Source organism: Tursiops truncatus, chromosome 13, assembly GCF_011762595.2.
Source record: "Tursiops truncatus isolate mTurTru1 chromosome 13, mTurTru1.mat.Y, whole genome shotgun sequence".
Classification (NCBI taxonomy): Eukaryota; Metazoa; Chordata; class Mammalia; order Artiodactyla; family Delphinidae; genus Tursiops; species Tursiops truncatus.
The window spans coordinates 41,099,569-41,117,283 of NC_047046.1; the positions used below are offsets into that span (position 1 = coordinate 41,099,569).

At 41.5% G+C, this 17,715-nt stretch overlaps 1 protein-coding gene across 10 annotated transcripts in view; it reads right to left on the reverse strand.

Moving 5' to 3' along the window:
- ZNF521 (zinc finger protein 521) overlaps positions 1 to 17,715 on the reverse strand; it is a 283,746-nt gene that overhangs the window by 13,883 nt on the left and 252,148 nt on the right. For all 10 annotated transcript variants that reach the window (XR_012325358.1, XM_073790619.1, XM_073790629.1 and 7 more), the window contains 2 exons: positions 14,879 to 15,010; positions 12,375 to 12,490 (listed from right to left, as the gene is read on the reverse strand). Coding sequence is in view for 9 of the 10 variants with exons in the window: in XM_073790619.1 (XP_073646720.1) it covers positions 12,375 to 12,490; positions 14,879 to 15,010 (248 nt within the window). In the remaining variant the exon portion in view is untranslated. The remainder of the gene's footprint in view (positions 1 to 12,374; positions 12,491 to 14,878; positions 15,011 to 17,715) is intronic.

The window sequence follows — 17,715 nt, forward strand, 5'->3', positions numbered from 1 at the left end:
AAGACTGAAATTAACTCTCCATCATCTTTATAAATTTGTTTTACAGTGCTGAAGGCTCTTTTACATTCACATCATGCGATATGTTGGAGAAGGTAAGCTTGTATTATTTTTCCGCTCCATGAATAAAACAGGGCTAATCAGATGGAATGAATGAGCTAATTCAATTACAGGCAGCCTTTATTATACACTAAAATATGGATTATTGATCTGGTGGAGTTGGCAATGCAGGATGCAAATTCAGTGAGCAAAACCTGCAGGTTTGAGTTTGGCTGTTTTTAACTCATGCTCAAGTCTGCTGGAACTGTTCTCGCTTTGGAAAAAACCACCAAAAGAAAACAACCCTAACTACTTAAACCCAGGGCTTCACAAGGGACCAGATGAAAGGTTAAGTCAGAGGGCTGGCCTGGGAGCCTGAGCAGGTCCCGGAGTGGGAGTGCGGATGTAAGCTCTGTCATAGTCCGACAATGGAGGGAGGAGACGTGGGCCGGCTCTTTGGGCCCGTCTGTGCAGTGGTAAGCGAAAACTTATTTGGGAGACTGAAATGTACTTCACAGGCATCTTGCTGCAGATGTAATCAAGTCGTGTAGGAAGCAAGAACGCCTTGTGGCGGCCCTGCACTCGTGAGACGGGCTTGTTTGCAATGCAACGCTGCACCGTCCTAGCAAACTCCTTTTGTCTTTCATCTTTGAAAAAAAAAATGCAGTAGCCAACCCTCTGTTCGAAAGAAGGCAGCTCTGAATATGAGGTCACGTGGGAGGAAAGCCTACGGCAGCAAACGCTAAAGGGAAAAAAGAAGGTGAGCTCTGATATCAGTGTCTATTGATACACCTCTGTTGTGCCTTCCCATTTCCCTTATAAACCTGCCCCGAGACTCTATGGCCTGCTGGGTGCTATTTGTACTCCGCTCCGGAGCGCAGACCAGACTGGCTCCTGGATTCCTTGTAAACTTCTCCCAGCTTCTCCTTCCCAGCGCCAACGCTCCTTCTTTTGACGGGGTTCACATCCTCTCTACCTCTTTATGGGCCACAGCTGAGTGCCCCCCACATGGCAACACAGACGAAAATATGCTCTTTTCTCCTCTGTTTTTAAAAACAGCCCAGAAACGGGTTCTGTGTTTTGGTAGGCATCCCTCCAAAGCATAGGTAAGTGTACATGTGGCCTGTTTTCGAAAAAGCTTCCAATGAAAGGGAGGAAGGAGGGATGCCTAACAATACTGTGCAAAGTTGCAGACTGTTCGGCTACAGTCCAGAAAATGAATCCAATTTTTCATTCTGTCATTATAAATATTTCATTGCAAATGGTACTGATTTTCTGCAACTGTGGTTAAGCAAAGGGCCTCTGTGTGGATATTTAAGAAAAGAAAAAAGGAGGAAGACAACGAGGAAGAAGGGAGGGGGAATGAAAGGTTAGCAACCAATTAATTTCTTACTTTCAATGTAAAAGATTCTGGGAGAAATTCAACAGTGATGTAGTGTGTGACTCAAAGAAGAAGAAAAAAAACATTTACTCTGCTCTTCTTCTGACAGTTTCTCATAAAATATCTGCAGTCCATCTATCTTTTAGTACTCCAGGCTCCTCGGGAGAGCAGAAAATGGTGGTTTAAAGCTCTCTTCAGTGCCAGTCTGCGGGAGATTGCTTTCCACAGGACTCCCGCTGATGGAGGCCTAGGGGAAGAGGCCCAGGAGTTATTCAATCAGCCCGAGACTCTGGGGCGGCTGGGGGTCCTTTGAGGGCTGATTAGAAAGCTGCCCTCCTGTTGCCTGCCTCGGAACAGAACGAAATGAGCAGCCTCTTGCTGAGCAGATTCTGCAAGAAGGAATTTCACCTGTCATGGAGTTTGTCAGAATTTCAGGATTTATCTTGGTGCAAAATTAATAAAATACCAACCAGGATTTCAGGCTGACTACTCAGCTTTGTCATCTCCAAGTGATCTTTCACCCAAGAAAACCTGGACATGGAGTACAGCCATCCCTGCCCTACTTCTCCTTCGGAGGGTGAGCGAGATGACGGGACGAATACCAGCCAGACGCCAGGATGAGATTCTGAACCAATTACACACAAGGCTGAATTACAGTGTGGGTGCTACTGTCTTAGTGGGTGACCTCTCACCTCACCACTGGAGCTCTGAAGGCTCTTTGGAATAAGCCCGAGTCTGGAGTAGAAAAAGGCCGTTTCTGCAGTTTATAACACAGTAGTTTCCCTATGGCATCACGTCTGTTAAATTCATATACTGGTGTCCCGGGCCTGGATTTGATTTATCTCATTCAAGGAGGACTAACAATGGACTCTGTTAAGAGCACATATTGTGAAACATTACACATTAATCTTGCTTCAGCCATGCTCGAGGAGGTGCAGGGTCATCTTTTGTTTGAACCCACACTGTCCTCCTGCCCCATCACCCTCTGGGCTCCCAGCAGAGTGGGGAGTGGGAAGAAGCGGGGAGGGGAGCAGGGAGGCAGGGGCACGAGGGGCTGGGACAGGGTGGGAGCAAACCACTGCTGGCTCCAGGCTGCAGCGAGTTTGGAAGTTCGGCAACCCCTGCTCATTCCGCTTCAGAAGATGGCTCACACCACACAGATGACCGCGGCTATTTTAGGTGGCGTTCTGTAAAGCCCAGGGCCTGATCATTTTGAGCAGGGGCTTTAGGTAGCCCTGAGGCAACCAGCTCTGGTTCCCAGAGTGGGTAGCATCACATCACAGAGGGGCCAGTCTGTGGGGACTGGGTTGGTGCTCACGCCACCAGCTGGTCCAAGTCCCTGGATAGAGGGGGCAAACATTTCTCAGATTCGACTCCGGACTCTGAACTCTGGTTCAGAACAGGATTAACCTGAGTCATAATGTCCACCTTGTGTTGCATCCCTGGTCTCTCACCACGGACCACAGGTGCCTCGTACTAATCGGTGATCGGCAGGGCATCCTTGGCTCCCAGAGTCTGCGATTGGTTTAAGGCCATTGCTGCTTCCCTGCCCATTTTCTAATCGACATTTTCTAAATGAGACATTTAACAACACTGTAATGCGTTCCTTCCAGCTCTTCCCCTAGTTAAACGACAAGCCCGTTTTGGAGAGCCACTTTTACAAAGCAGTTAGTTAGTCGCCTGACAATATCAATACCAGGAGATCTCAGGAAAGAGTGAGTAAGAGAGAGAGAGAGAGAGAGAGAGAGAGGAGTGGTGGTGGGGGGCTTGCAAGCGAAGGCACAGATGGTGGGCGGGGATGCAGGGTGCTCGCAGCAGGCTTCAGTGGAGATGCATTAACTCCACAGAGGGACGAGGGCTTCCCACCAGTACTGTCATGAATTATAACTGAGTATGGGGATGAGGTCTTAGTGCCCGGCTCACGGCAAATAGACTGTTCTATTTTCCTGCACAATCACCTTTCACCCTTATAAACTCCAAGCACAGCTCAGCATACTGCTGATATTTGATAGTATCACGGTAGCCTTTTATTTGTCTAGAAGGCACACAAACTCAGCAGCTGTGCCCAGTGCTGTAAGTCAGATAATTATAAAATTAAGTTTTGGCAAAGTGAAAAAGGAAACCTTTTATGGGCGATTCGGGTTTCCGGCGAGAGATGGTCTTCTGCCATCTGAGGGGCCGCATCAAAGCAAAAGGAGGGCACGAAAGAAAGATGCCAGCCTCCCAGACACGCTGGGTACAAGGGAAAAGCCTCCCCTTCGCAAACTTTGTCCTCCTCTTACGGGAAAGCGGTTCCTGCCCAGTGACCTCCCCCATACCCTCCCTCCCTCCCTCGATGAAGTTATCAATGAAGGAGGCCTGTTATTTTAGGCAGTTTAAAATTTCACCACTTTCAAAGGACTCGTTTACCCTGCCTTTCACTCCCGTTTAGAGCTTCGGAGTTGCTGTTCTAGATGACAGCACCGCGAGCACCGCTTTTAAGCACTATTCATCTCACCCGCCACATCTCAGGCTTTCACAGAACACTGCTCTCTCCCCAATGAGGGGAACTCACTCCTTCATAGCTGCGGGGCAGAGCCTGTTACGAGCTGTAGATTCGCTGCAAATATAACAATAAAGGATACAAATGTGAATTCCTCTGAAAATACACGCATGGCTCTGAAGCCGCCTGGCCTTAGCAAACTCAGTGAAGGACAACCTATCAATCTTTCTCCAAACGTGCACCAACAGCTCACTTCATGCGGCTGGCCAAGGGATTGCCACATCGACGGGTCAGAGGATGCTGGAGTGGATTCTTTGCCCATTTCAGGGGATTGAGCGTTGAAGCCCATGACTACCTTCTCTCTAACTCTAACTGCCACAGCAGGTGCATATGGAAGTGGTGTTTTCCAAGAGTCCGATCGAAGTTTGTAAACACAAAGAGTCTATTCTTGGCATTGTGTCTCTGCTAATGTGAGAAGACTGATCCATGCGTAGAGCAAACATCTAAAACAGGAACACACGGGGGACTTCAACGTGCCTCCCTGGATTGCAGAATGTTCTAGAAATGTGGAGGCCCAGCTCTCGCCCAAGGATCTGCCTGCAAAGGTGCTGAGACAGAGTGCTGTCTTTGCAGGACGACTGTGCCCGCAGTTTCTCGCTCCTAACAGAGGCAGATCTTCCGGCGCTGTGGCAGCAGGCTGTCTTGGTGACACAGGAGCCGGCAGAGCCAGCAGAGCCCAGCCAAAGCGGAATGTGGCAGAGGTGATGAACATTTCCAGGGGGTGGGGGAGGGGAGGGAGTTGCAGCAGTGGCCGCAGTGCTCTTCAGTACACACTAGCTGAATGCTCCATAAGGTCGCACTGATGGCAGTTCGGAGATGGCCATCTGTCGTCAACTCTGGGCCAGACAAAAAAATAATGTAATGGCAGATCGCTAACAACAGGGCTGTTGGAGAAGGGAATGAGTCCTAGAACGGGGAGGTGGTGTTCCATCTCTTAATAGCGAAAACCAGCCATCGATATGAACATTAAGGAATTAATGGATGGAGAATTTTTAAAAACTGAGCTGGGGTGCTGTAGAAATGATTCAATGTAAATAACGTGGTTTTCGCTTAATGCAAATACCTCTGTTGCCCCTGCTTCGGTCCTATTACCCACTTGACTCTTGAAAATGTGACTGGTAGGACACATGGTGAAGCAGTGAGGGCCAAATCTAGAAAAAGGTGAGCCCAGGTTGTGCCCCCAAGCATGCACACACGGATTAGGGATTTATTGGTACAAAACGGGTAATTGAAAACTCATTTACTCATGTAGTCCCAATGAGTTCATTGTGATAATCGTGCTTATCTTTCCGTATGCTTGCCTAATTTCTAAGTGCAGTTTTATTAAAAAGCAAAATAAAGCTACTTCATCTTTAGATGCATATGAATGCTATAAAATTTTAAACTCCCTTCTTTGCTCAAGAAAAAGGGCAGCTTTGATAGGTTTTTTTTTTTTTACTACTGCTTACATGTTAGGAAGAGAGAAGGTGCAGGGAGGGAGGAAGGGGGTGAGAGAGAGACTAACAGTCAAACTGAGGTGAGCCGTGCCCTATTTCTTTGTCCTATATGATCAACTTTCTGCCTTCAGTGGTAAGGCCAATCAATCCTGATTGAATTATCCAATATTAACAGCTGAAAGTGATCACAAGTAATGGTGAAAACATAGATCCAATCAATAAATCAATGCAAACGATTCGGTTCCCGGAGATCTGATCAAATAAAAGAGATAGATCAATTTAACCACTGAGCAAATTAAGTGGAAGCTGCCGTAGCACCAGTTTATTTCAAAAGCCCCGAAGGCCCACAAAGCAGAGAAATGAGGCGGAGTAGAAGCGGACCAGTTCCAGAGCCACATGTTCCCTTGATACAGTTTATACTCCTGCAGCCCTCTGAGTCCGTACGATGCGTTTAAGGACTGCGAATTCAGCCCCAAGAACAGGAGATACACAGAGGTCCAGTGGATCGGTGGCAGCGGAGAACTAAGGTATGGGGCACAGACCACCTAGGAAGAGGCAGGAAGCACACCCCACCACATGACTGTCAATATGTAACCCGGCTATGGCAGGCCCAGACATGGTGATGGGCAAATCGTTCCAGTCTGAGGGTCCCGAAGGGAGACCACATGATAAGGCACAAGGCAGGACAGGGTTTACAGTCTTACAGCTGGAGTGGGAATAATGAAAGGAATTTCAAGCTCTGTTAGAAATAAAAACAAAACAATTGAAAAATATAGAAAAGTTGTGAGAAGAAGATGAGTTATGAGGGGCAATAGTTTTAGAGACACTTCTTATAGATGTGCTGTGAGCAGTAAGACACACTTTTCCAATCCTCTCGTTTGCAAAAGAGAATTTCGGCCTGACTCCGAGAAAAATATGAAAACAAGCTAACGCTAAAACAAACCTTTCCCCACACTACACCCCGATCCTACCTTGTCTTATGTGGAGGGGCAAGATAAAACTTTGTTTGGGCCACTCATCTTTAATTTCGGAGGTGGGGGGGGGGGCGGGGGAGAAGGGTTATCTTGTTTTGAAATACATTTCTGAAAGCAAATTTAAATGTTTAGTTTTACAGTTACGTGCTACAAAGAAACACCAGAACTAAAAAGAAGCTCGACTCTTTAATCCTTTGAAAAAGATGAATGTTTAAAAATAAGAATTTTTACCTGGAAACCAATTAACATGAAACTATGTCAAGGTATGATTAATTGGGAAATTGTTCCAGTGAACTAGAACAGAGAACTAAGGAAACATCTGACATGTCCGGGAGAGAGATTTTATTTCCAAGTAATGATGGCTCTTGACCTTGTTTACTGAGGTCAGCATTAGGGAGAGGGAGGGGGTCCGGGAAGCAGAGCTCACCCAGTGCTTCCCTGTTCCACACTCTGCACTGACGGCTCGACATCGGCTACTCCACTGCACTCTCACCAGGACCCTGGGGCTTGGGCAGGACGCTTTGTTGTCTCCTACATGCCCATTTTACAGATGATAAAACGGAAGCTCAGAGTCCATCGCTTGTGAGCGGCAGTGACCAAAATCAGACTCTGGTGATTGTTCTCTGTACTTCATGCCCTTTCCCTTGTACTAAGCTGCCTACGTAGAAATCAAAGTAAAATAAAACAAATTTTAAAAAACCCCATAAAAACTATTTTGAAAATAACCATTAACTATTTGAGATTTTATGGATGGCTAACTCTCTCCCATCCACAGATACCGGAAGCATATCCGTCCTTCAAAACCAGCTTGAATGCTTCCCACACGATGACTTTCTCGATTGCCCCAGCTGGAGAATAAACATTTTCTCTTGGAATACTTAGAACAATCTATCACATATTACCTCATATGATAGTTAATCATATGTAAATCTTTTCTAGTAGACTTAAATATTATATATTTCTAATTATTTTTGATACGTCATAGAGAGCTTGGGGCCATGGTAAATTGAAAATGATAAAATTATATTTTTATAAATATTTTAAATTAATAAATATATTTTCTTACCTCAGAACGGTATAGGGATGATAGCAGTCTATAGTATGGTATCTGTGGTTTGGCCATTAACAAGGACTCTTTTTTTTTTAAAGGCTCACTTTTTTTTTTTTTTTAATACATTCAACCTCTTATTTTTATTTTTGGCCTCACCATGCGGCTTGCAGGATCTTAGTTCCCTGACCAGGGATCAAACCCGTGCCCCCTGTAGTGGAAGTGTGGAGTCTTAACCACTGGACACCCAGGGGATTCCCAACAAGGATTCTTCAATGCCTCAGCATGTATTACCTAATACTTTGAGACACAAACTTATATAACAATTATTAAAAGGCTAGTTTAGGTAAGGAGCTAAGTTAGTGAATGACCCAGTCAGCCACACAGCAGCCACATTTCAGTGCTGTGCTGTTGTCCTATATGTCCCATTCCATATGCAGTCATTCATTTTTCTTTCAGAAATGTGACCATAAAACTTGAGCAACAGTGACGCTGTGGTGTGAAAAATACGCATCAAAATCAGGCTGATTTGGTGGGAAAGTGATCTGAGAAGAAAATCAAACAGCTGTAGAGACAATTACGTATTTAAACTTCAGCGATAGCTGAAAGTCGTGGCGTATCCCTCAGAATGTCAAATCACTACTTTATTTTGTATCTAGAAAATACTGCATCCATGAATTAATGAAGGGAAGGCCAAGTATCAAAATAATCTTTGACTCAAAAAGAACTTAATACCAGAATCTCAGAGCCTCAAGTTCATGTAGGCCAATTCCCCCTCTTCCCACCGCTGGAATTCCCTCCATGTCCCTTACATTCACAACATGATGCCTCAGAGAAGTCTCTATGGGGACACATTGGAAGAGGACGATTCGATCACTGCCACTGAATTGTAGTTTTTCTAGAGGCACCAATTAAACAGTAATTACTGTATTGAAAGAAAGTGGCCTATTCAACAGGAGTTTTACAAACACACCACTTGCCCACACCTGTATAAACCACTTCGGATACAAATATGCATTGTAGGATATTATTCTTGGACCATACTATCCTTCTCTCAAAGCAGCTTCCTTAAGTTCTGCAGAAAAAGTTTTGAGGCCTATTAGGAAAACATGTGAAACATTCAACATGTTCATTTGCTTTTAAAATAACAAAATGTTCACTTAGTTCAAATAATGCACTCTTATTCCAAAGCACATCTTCCCTACCAGCATGCTAGGTGGCCTTTGAAGTATATTAAAATTCCTTGCAAGAACGGGGGAAAACTCTACCAGAAGAAATAGATTATATCCTGCCAGGAGTTACACATTACACGTCCCTGGACTGGCATTTAGAACTTCTGGTCAGAAAGGTCTAGAGGTCATGCAAAGACAATAGCTTTCACACTGGCAAGTCCTAGATGGAGTGTCCCATAGAAACAGAGGTTTCATCTTGCTTAATTCTAAAAGCAACTGTGGTCTGTGATGTCAAAGGATAATGCCTAAGTCCTTGATTCCTGAAGATGGACAGTGTATTATGAGGAATTATTTGAATTCTGACTAGTACTGTTAAGTGATGTTAATGAAAATAACACATCTCTGTGTGTGTGTGTGTGTGTGTGTGTGTGTGTGTAATTTTATATCCAACAAAGCACTTCTATCCTCAAAAAGATGTTTTTGTGTTTTTAACTGGGTATAAACAGTGAAAGAAATGTAAATTACTTATTATGGTCATGAAATCGTTTATGCACCATTAAAAGATACACCACAGTGATGTTCCTGGGCAATTCTGAACGCTCATCCTAAACCTACCCTATTAGTCTCACTCTGATATAAGAGCCAGATAAACTATATGCTTTCAAAGCTCCAATCTCCGGTTCTTGGGCATTTGGTTTATAAAATGCCTCTTGTGAAAAGTCCTTCTTTCTGAACTACTAATTAGTGGCATAAAAATGTAGATGAGTTTAGGTGGTGTGACATGGATCAATTTCAAAATCTGCATTAATTTTCATACCGAGGCATGAACTACAGTGGGCTGGTAAAGGGGCTTCATTTTTCTACTCTGTTATTATTTTAGGTACCGATCTTATTTTCTATCGTCACCTTAATTTCACTTGATTTCCCCCCCTTATTCTAGAAATGCACAAAACTGTATTTTTTGTATACCTACCCCGACCGCTTTCTATGCAGGAAATAAATCATCAATATATAAAAGTCATATTAATTCCATCCTCTAAGCACGGGTATAAAGTGACGTGAGTAATGAAGACAAACGCACAGGACTGTGAACCTCTAAGTTCAAATCATAAAAATCAGAAAGGTCTCAAAACTAGAAGTAAAGTTAACTCTGATCCATTTTTCTTAATGTATTGAAACTAAAAGCCATTGTTATTACTAGGGATTTAAGAAAACAGACCTACACAGATATTTCAATGACTGTGGATATTAGCTGTAATGATTATCACATATTAACTATAAATACTGTTCTTATCAAAGGAATGATGTACATTTTAAGCCTGAGTATTCACATCAAGGCCAAATATGTATGATTCTGAGTTGTGGGATTGGAAAAATAAGCCTACAGCTTCAGATTATGAAAGAAGACTTATTTGGGCCCAGATCACAATTTGAATGAATGAGTCAGAAATGTTTTGAGAGATGTTTGACCTCGTAAGGTCTTAAAGACTCAGAAACAGTTTTGTGTTCGGTACTATGTCTTCTATACCAGCAGTTCCTAGTGTGGCTGGGGGACCTCCGGGGATCTCCTAGATCCTCTCAGGGAGTCTGTTAGGTCAAGACTAGTTTCACAATAACATTAAGACAATGTTTGCCCTTTATACTCTCATTACCTCATGAGTGTACAGTGGTATCTTCTAGGGGCTACTTGACATTGGAAGGTATAATTTCTCCAACAGCTAGTAGAATTGTTTATTTGTGTATTTTTGCGTTTAAAACATTTCTCAATTTTGATTTCTAATATGGAAGATATCAACAGATAGTAACCCACATAGATCAAAGCCCTTTGTGGTCTTCAATAATTTGTGTCAAAGCATCCTGAGATCAAAGAGGTGGAGAACCCCTGGTCTATCCAGTAATGGAAAGAGAGAATACTGTACATTCCATGAAACCCTAAAATACGCCATAAAAGAAACCTGGAGTCCTGAAGGATGTGCTTAATTGCTTAGTTTTGTCTGCTCGCCAATGGGCCACAGGCCACCACTGCTGGAGTGTGGCGTTCTTTTAATGAAAGACATTCAAGTGACCAGCAGGTCAGTAGCATTAGAACCTACTAATATAGTACAAAAGTGGATTTGTTGCAAACTTTTTTCCAGGAACGTTAGATAAGAAGCCAGTCACTACAGAATCTGTACAACTCTGATTTTAAGCTACTATGAATTCCGCTAATACTAATTAACAGCATCATTTAGGTGTACTAGCCATATCCTTTACAATCTCACAAACTCAAAGGACTTATCCTTCCATACCTATTGCAATAAGAATATACTATATTTTCCAATAGAAATTTAGGTTACTTTCACGAAGTATACTTTTAAATAATAGTCTAACTTGGTCTGTCTTCTATATTCAATTCACAAACAGATGTGACAGAGTAGAATTCTTTTTTGAAGTGATGAAAAGTAATAGAGCAACTTTAACACTGGTGCATTGACACATTATAACACTTAAATAGCATCACCCATTCTTTCATATATATTTTATCTGACGTCCTTATTTGCTATTTGTTCACTGGTAGGATGAAAGCTGAGATGATAAACTGTAAATTCCTTATTTTGATACAAAATTCACAGAAATATGGCTTCCTCAGAGCCCAAGGAGGTCCAAAGCTGCCCCAGGGTCCACAGCGTGGGATGGGAGATGAAGGAGTGGGTGGGGCTTTGGGTCCCTTAGTCCTGCCTCAACCACATCAGTCACATCAGACCCTCTTCTGGTTGTTTAGGGAATTCAGTACCAAAGGAAGAAGAAAATCATCCCCACCCTATTTTAGTCTAAATAACTTTACTGATAATAATAATGCTGACAATAATGAAATAACTTTGAATTCTAATCCATTCTCCTCCAAGGGCACCAACAAGATTTAACAAAGGCATGTTACTCTTATATCATTCCATCTGAAAAATGAAGGTATTTATTAGACCCATTTTTCAGATGAAGTAAGAGGGGGAAAAATAGACTTATCTTCTTTTCACAATAAGGGACATTTCTGGGTTAGGATCCAGGTCTCTGACCGACACCAGTCCATTGCTAAGAATAATCAAACTGACCAAACATTTCTATTATATTTTAGAGTTTATACCCTACATTCAGACCTGTTATTTCATTTTTACCTAACAACAGCCCTGTGAGTGTTACACCTGTCTATTATTTCTTCACACCCGAGGTTCTGAAGCATTTTGGACCAGTGCAAGGCCACACATCTAGCAAGTGGGACATTCAAGGCTAAAAAGTCTTTGGGTGCCAAATTTGCAACTAAAAGGCTGTCACTAAGTAATAATTATTCTGTCACGTAGAAGAAACACAGTGGATAAGAGTATAGCTTCTTTCTTCTCTTCCCTTCTCCCTTCCAATTTTAAGCCCCTCAGGACAACAATGACCTGGACATCCATCCAGCTTGTAGCCCAGTGGGAACAGAACATGAATAAAACAGAGTTTGGGAGAATGGGCCCTGACAAGTGAGGTGAACGATCCTACAGTCCAGTAAACCTGACCCCTAAGTCTATCACACTGGGTCAGAAGATCCAATTATAGGCCTGTTCTAGTTCTTTTTATGATTGACAGCAGCCAGGGGCAAAATGACTTTGGTGTCTGTTAATCCGGCCTCTAATTTTCCCTTTGCCCCAGTACACACAAAGCATCATGGTGGCCCAGGGTGAGTGATACCGCGAATCCAGATTTAAAACGCCCTTGTTTCCTATAAGAAGAGCAACTGAGTTCAATGCCAGCCCTCCTCATGGGGATATTACCTGCAGCTCTGTTTGGAAGAAAAACTTCTGTGGACATTGTGTGCAGTCATAGATCTTGTCTTCTTGTCCATGGGCAGAGAAAATATGCTGCTGCAACTTGTTTGCTTGAACAAACACTGCAATGATAAAAGAAGAGTGAACTTGGGGTTATTTTCATTCCGAAATGCCCTCCGTCCATGACTCCCTGTGAGCAGCTGCAGACGGGGCAGCATGAATGGCATACCTTCTGGGGGTGACCACTGCCAGGGGCCTGGGGGAGGGAGTCACACGTGCTCATGCTTGGGTCTCTGGCTTTTGTTAAGATGCACTCTACCGGGCACCTAACTGAACCCAAACAGCTCCAAAGTAAAGGTTTATCGAGGCCCTGCCCCCCATAAATCTTTTAAAATGAAACTTGTCAGATGCACAGCACTGTCTGAACAGAAATGATTCTTATTTCTCAGCAACCCATAGGTTAAGAAATCATAGATGCCAAAACCCTGTTTACTGTATTTGCCTAAAGTCACAGCTACTGAACAGTTCTCTATTTAAATGTGTTAATGCTAAAAATTATATCCCACAGCTACTCTGGGGCACTGTCTATAAATGTGTAACAGAACGGCAGGTAAAGTCTCTTTGGATACTTTAAGATCAACTCAGCCTATACACTGAATGCAAGGGTTTCAATAATATAAACATGTTCAATTTTAATGACTACAAAACAAGGCCCTAAGACTGTGTAACAGTTTACCTAGGAGACATACTATTAATAATTAAATTGTATATGCCAGAGGCAGTGTTTGGGTTGGCAGAACTGACTTCTGATGGATGCCTGGTGCACTGTGACCTAAAAAAGTTTGCATCTACAATATTAATCTGTATAGGCAGGGAAAGGATTTATTAAAGATGCTGGCATTTGACTTTGACTCTAATCATTAAAATTATTCTAATTGCCAGCCTGCCTAAAATATTAGAATATTGTTCTTGTGAGTCATACATTTTAATCATATTTCTCATTACCTTAAAAAACTGCTCAGATTTCTTCTCCCCCCCAACACGCTTTATATTGGAAGGTTGTTTTTTTTTAAATTGCTTTTTCTAAAATTACTTCAAGATACACTAAAACACTTCAGGTCTGTCAGCACAGGAAAGGCAGACCGTTCATGATTAATGAATTTTTGTCTCTTACCTACATCAACCAAAAGAAATGGGGTTTTTATACTGATCTGCAACAAATCTCTATCTAACTTCGCACATTTTACGAGGCTCCTGGCCACAACATGAAAGGGCTGTTTTATTAGGGGTCTTAATCATGAGGAGATCTATGACCCAGTCCTCCTTATGAAAACTTACTAGGAGCTTTTATAAAGAACCCAGACTCCTGACTCATTGTATTAAGACAAATACTACATTACGGTGAAAACATAATATATATATTTTAAATACAAATTTGGAGGAATCAAAAAATAGTTCCAAAATAAGGAGCGGCTGATGGAATTATTGAATGAAGATGCCTCACAGGCAAATGGTAAGGCAGAACCACCAGCATAGTCTGGTACTACTTGTGCTAACTGTGTAGGAACATGGCCTCTCTCTTTTTATTTTATTACAGGACAGAAATCTACAGGCTGAATGCAGTGAAGGTTAATACCAATGCTTTGGAATTTTACACCGCAAACCAGGAAGTCACTTTTGAGAGGAGATGTTTTTGTTTTGTTTTGCCTTTTCTGACAAATAAGAAGGAAACATAGCCTTGAGGGGTTTGACCAATGAGCCCAAGACACAGGGAAAATTATCACAAAGGATTTTCCAAAATAACTCTGTCATTGTCGCGGGAGCAGCAGAAACGTGTGTGATCATATTTCAACCCCTATGGGCTTCAAATTATAGTTTCTGATTTGCAATTTTTCTTTTTGCTGCTGCTGCCGAAAACTATAATGCTACAACATCTCATAAAAGTTTCTTCTTAAAAGTGTAAACTTATATCAACTTCTGTTTTAAAAATCCAGTGACACAGGAAATAAAGGCCTCATCTAATGTGTTCATTTAATCTGTTTTCTAGTTCAAAGAATTGGGGGAGGGTTTTAATAACGCCTTTATATTTCATAGAGGGAATGTTATAAAATTCTCCACGTTTAAATAACAGACGTGTTGACAACACGGCTGTACTTCTTTTAGTCCCATGTCTTAGGATGAAAAAGCCACCTTTGCCTTGCTAACCTTTTAACACCGAGAGGAGAAAAGTGAATGAAACGTGGATGTCATTTTACAAATGGAAAAGTGCAAACTTCTGAGAGAACCTGAAATGCCATTTGTTCATCCTGACAGCTAACCTTCCTGACCGTCTGAGCCTCTAAAGTAGGTGGCAATCGATAATGCTAATCAGCAGAAATCAGACGTCTTCTTCCCAAATTGAACTGAAGTCAGATCTGTAAAAGGCCATAGCAGTGGGAAGTATGCCCTGGTAGGAGAGACAGGATGTGGCTGAGAAACTCTCCAGAGTTTTCCAGAAATAATCTTCCTACCTGTAAAGCAGACGGGACACTTGAAGGTACCGCCCATCCCTTCGAAGCTGTGCTCGATCAGGTGGCACTGGAGTTTGGCAGGCGAGTCGAAGGTCTGGCTGCAGAGTTTGCACTCATGGTTCAGTCCTTCATCTGTTAAGGAAAGTGCGTGAGCAGAGAAGTTGACGCCCATCGCATCTTTGACAGATAGTGAGTTAACTATAACTGCATACATTAAACTCTTTGCAGCCCCCAGTATAAATGTGTAGTAGTCTATATGGTGACTTCACATTATTTATGAATTTATATCCATTGGAAACATTTCTGGAATTTAAAATCGAACGATAACCACAAGGCAGGTTTTATCTTGGGGTAAAAATGCGTTTTATTAAGCTTTTAAAAGTAAAATTGGTGTGTCAATAACGAGGCATCTCCTTTTCTCTAACTAGCAAGATTTTATGGGCTGTGTATTTCCAAAGTCCTGAAATAAAGGAACCATTGAAAAATGAACAGCTTCTCCCAGGGCCTCTCATCTGGTTTATCTAGAAGGTTCTAGAGGTTCCTATTACTAACCATAAGGTTTTTAGTGGTTTTCCCATTGAAGACTTCCTTTCTCTACTTCCAAGATTTTCTGGCAATTTTGAAATATTATTAATGCTCATAGTGTTTTATAAATGCTCTTTTTTCTTGCTTGAAACTCCCAGTCCCCCATATCTTCTCAGTTCATTGCTCCCTTTATTTTGTAAGACAGTTTCGGTTTTACCCTCAGATCTAGACTCTGCCTGTCTTTCTCCAAAGGCACTTTCATGAGCTCCAGGCTCACTTTTGACTAGTCCTGGAGTTTTCTTTGATAGGAACAGGTAGAAAAATATTTTGATGTAATAACAATTGCTAGATAAAATGAAAAGTTTGTGTTATAGACAGAAAACATTATTTTTTATGTTGTTTTCCTCATTAAAATGTTTACGAAATTATACATTTTAGGATTATTCTAACTTGTTTCAATTTGCAGTCATAAGAAATGAAAACCCATAGCACTAGAACGAACAGCCTAACACTTCTTTGGTGCTCACTGTGTTCCAGACACCGTTGTTCTAAGTGCTTGCAGACATGAATTCATCGAATTTAACAACAACTACTATTATTCCCATTTTACAGATGAGGAAAGTGACGCCCAGAGAGTTGAACTGATTTTGCTCTGAGTCGTAGGAGCAACACTTGGTGGAACCAGAACTTAAACCTAGGCAGCCTGGCCTCAGGGTCCATGACCTTAGCAGACATGCTATGGCACACACCGGCTATTCCCAAGACTCTCATTAGGAAAAGCAAGGGCTAGGAGGCTTCAGCTTAACCTGAAATGTTAGCAAGTTATACTTTTATCTTCTCTTATTTGCAAAGATTAGAAATGCTACTAAGGACCATCTGTGTCAGATAGTCTAGGTCTAGGGAATGAAAGACATATTTACACTGTAGGGGTAACGAGTCTACACTCCAAAGTTATTTCCTTTTACTCAACACCACATGCATGCAGAAGTCCTTCACCAGTTGATATTACTGGCAACACAAAGGCCCAATTACAAAGTGAATTATTATTAGCTAACTAGGAGTAAAATCACTCTATTTGTATTCCTAATCTTTCTTCTCACGCAAGTATGAGTCTTTAGAAGCAGAGGATTGGAATTTGTAAAAAGAGAAGCAAAGCACTAATTAAGCCACCCAGTACTGTCTACATTTCACAGGAGATAAAAACCTACTCTGTATTTGGGTGGCACAGTAAATTCCTTGATTATAATTATGTAAGAAGGAGTTTAATTGTGCATACTGACATGACTAGGGGTTATACAAAAAGCTTTAGGGATTATATAAGATCAAAGGTTTTTCATCTGTTCCTTTCTCTCTCTTTTTTTTAATCCTAAAGGCACCAAAATTTTTCTAAATTTTGGATATTGAATAATATAAGAAACACTATTTATTGTAGGGAATTGGGTCAGTAAGTTAATTGTCAGAAATACTTGCCAAATTTAAATGTTTTCTATTTCCTCAGTGCTGTATACCTTTATTGTGATGGTAAGAAGCTTCCTAAGAGTTCTAATTTCATCTTTAAATTATGTGCTTTGCACAAGAACCAAGATGTGGTCTATGGGTGTGAGAAGTTATACACATATGTTCCAGAATTCTTAAACTTGCAACGTTTGTCAAGGAACGTATATAGGCCTGGTGGGTTTTCTTGGGGATGATGACTGACTGTTACATGAACGTAACGTAAATTATGCACGTTAATGTGATCTTCAATGTGATGTCATCTTTCTTGACTATGAGTATTTTGTTTGGAAAAATAATAGAAGGGAAAATAAATAAGATATATTTGTATGAATATAAGGAAAATGTCCTCATAGATTTTTATTTATTTCCTATCCAAAGAACAGAGAAGTTCCATCACAAAATGTTAAATAATCAAAATTTAGTCCAGTGAATTCACAAAAAGGTGACACACGCTCATAAAGTATTTATGCATTATTAGTGCAGACCTCTTTCCCATGAATTCCGTGCTTTGTGAGGGCACCGATAGCAATGATAATAACAATAGCACCCAGCATTTTCAGAACTCTTTATAGTTTAAAAGCACATTGTAATGTTGAAAAAAACGTTGGACGTTCTATCTGCCTCTTATTTCTAAGTTACATAGAGGTCTTTTCCAACAAATAACTTGTCCTAGTTATTTGAGTAGGACAGAAAATATATCTGAATTATTACACAGCAAATGATAGATAAGCAAAAGCCAGGATGTTCCAACCTAGACAATGGACATACCCACCCATTTCTCTCACTGTTGTTAACTTCTCTGCTCATTTTCCCAT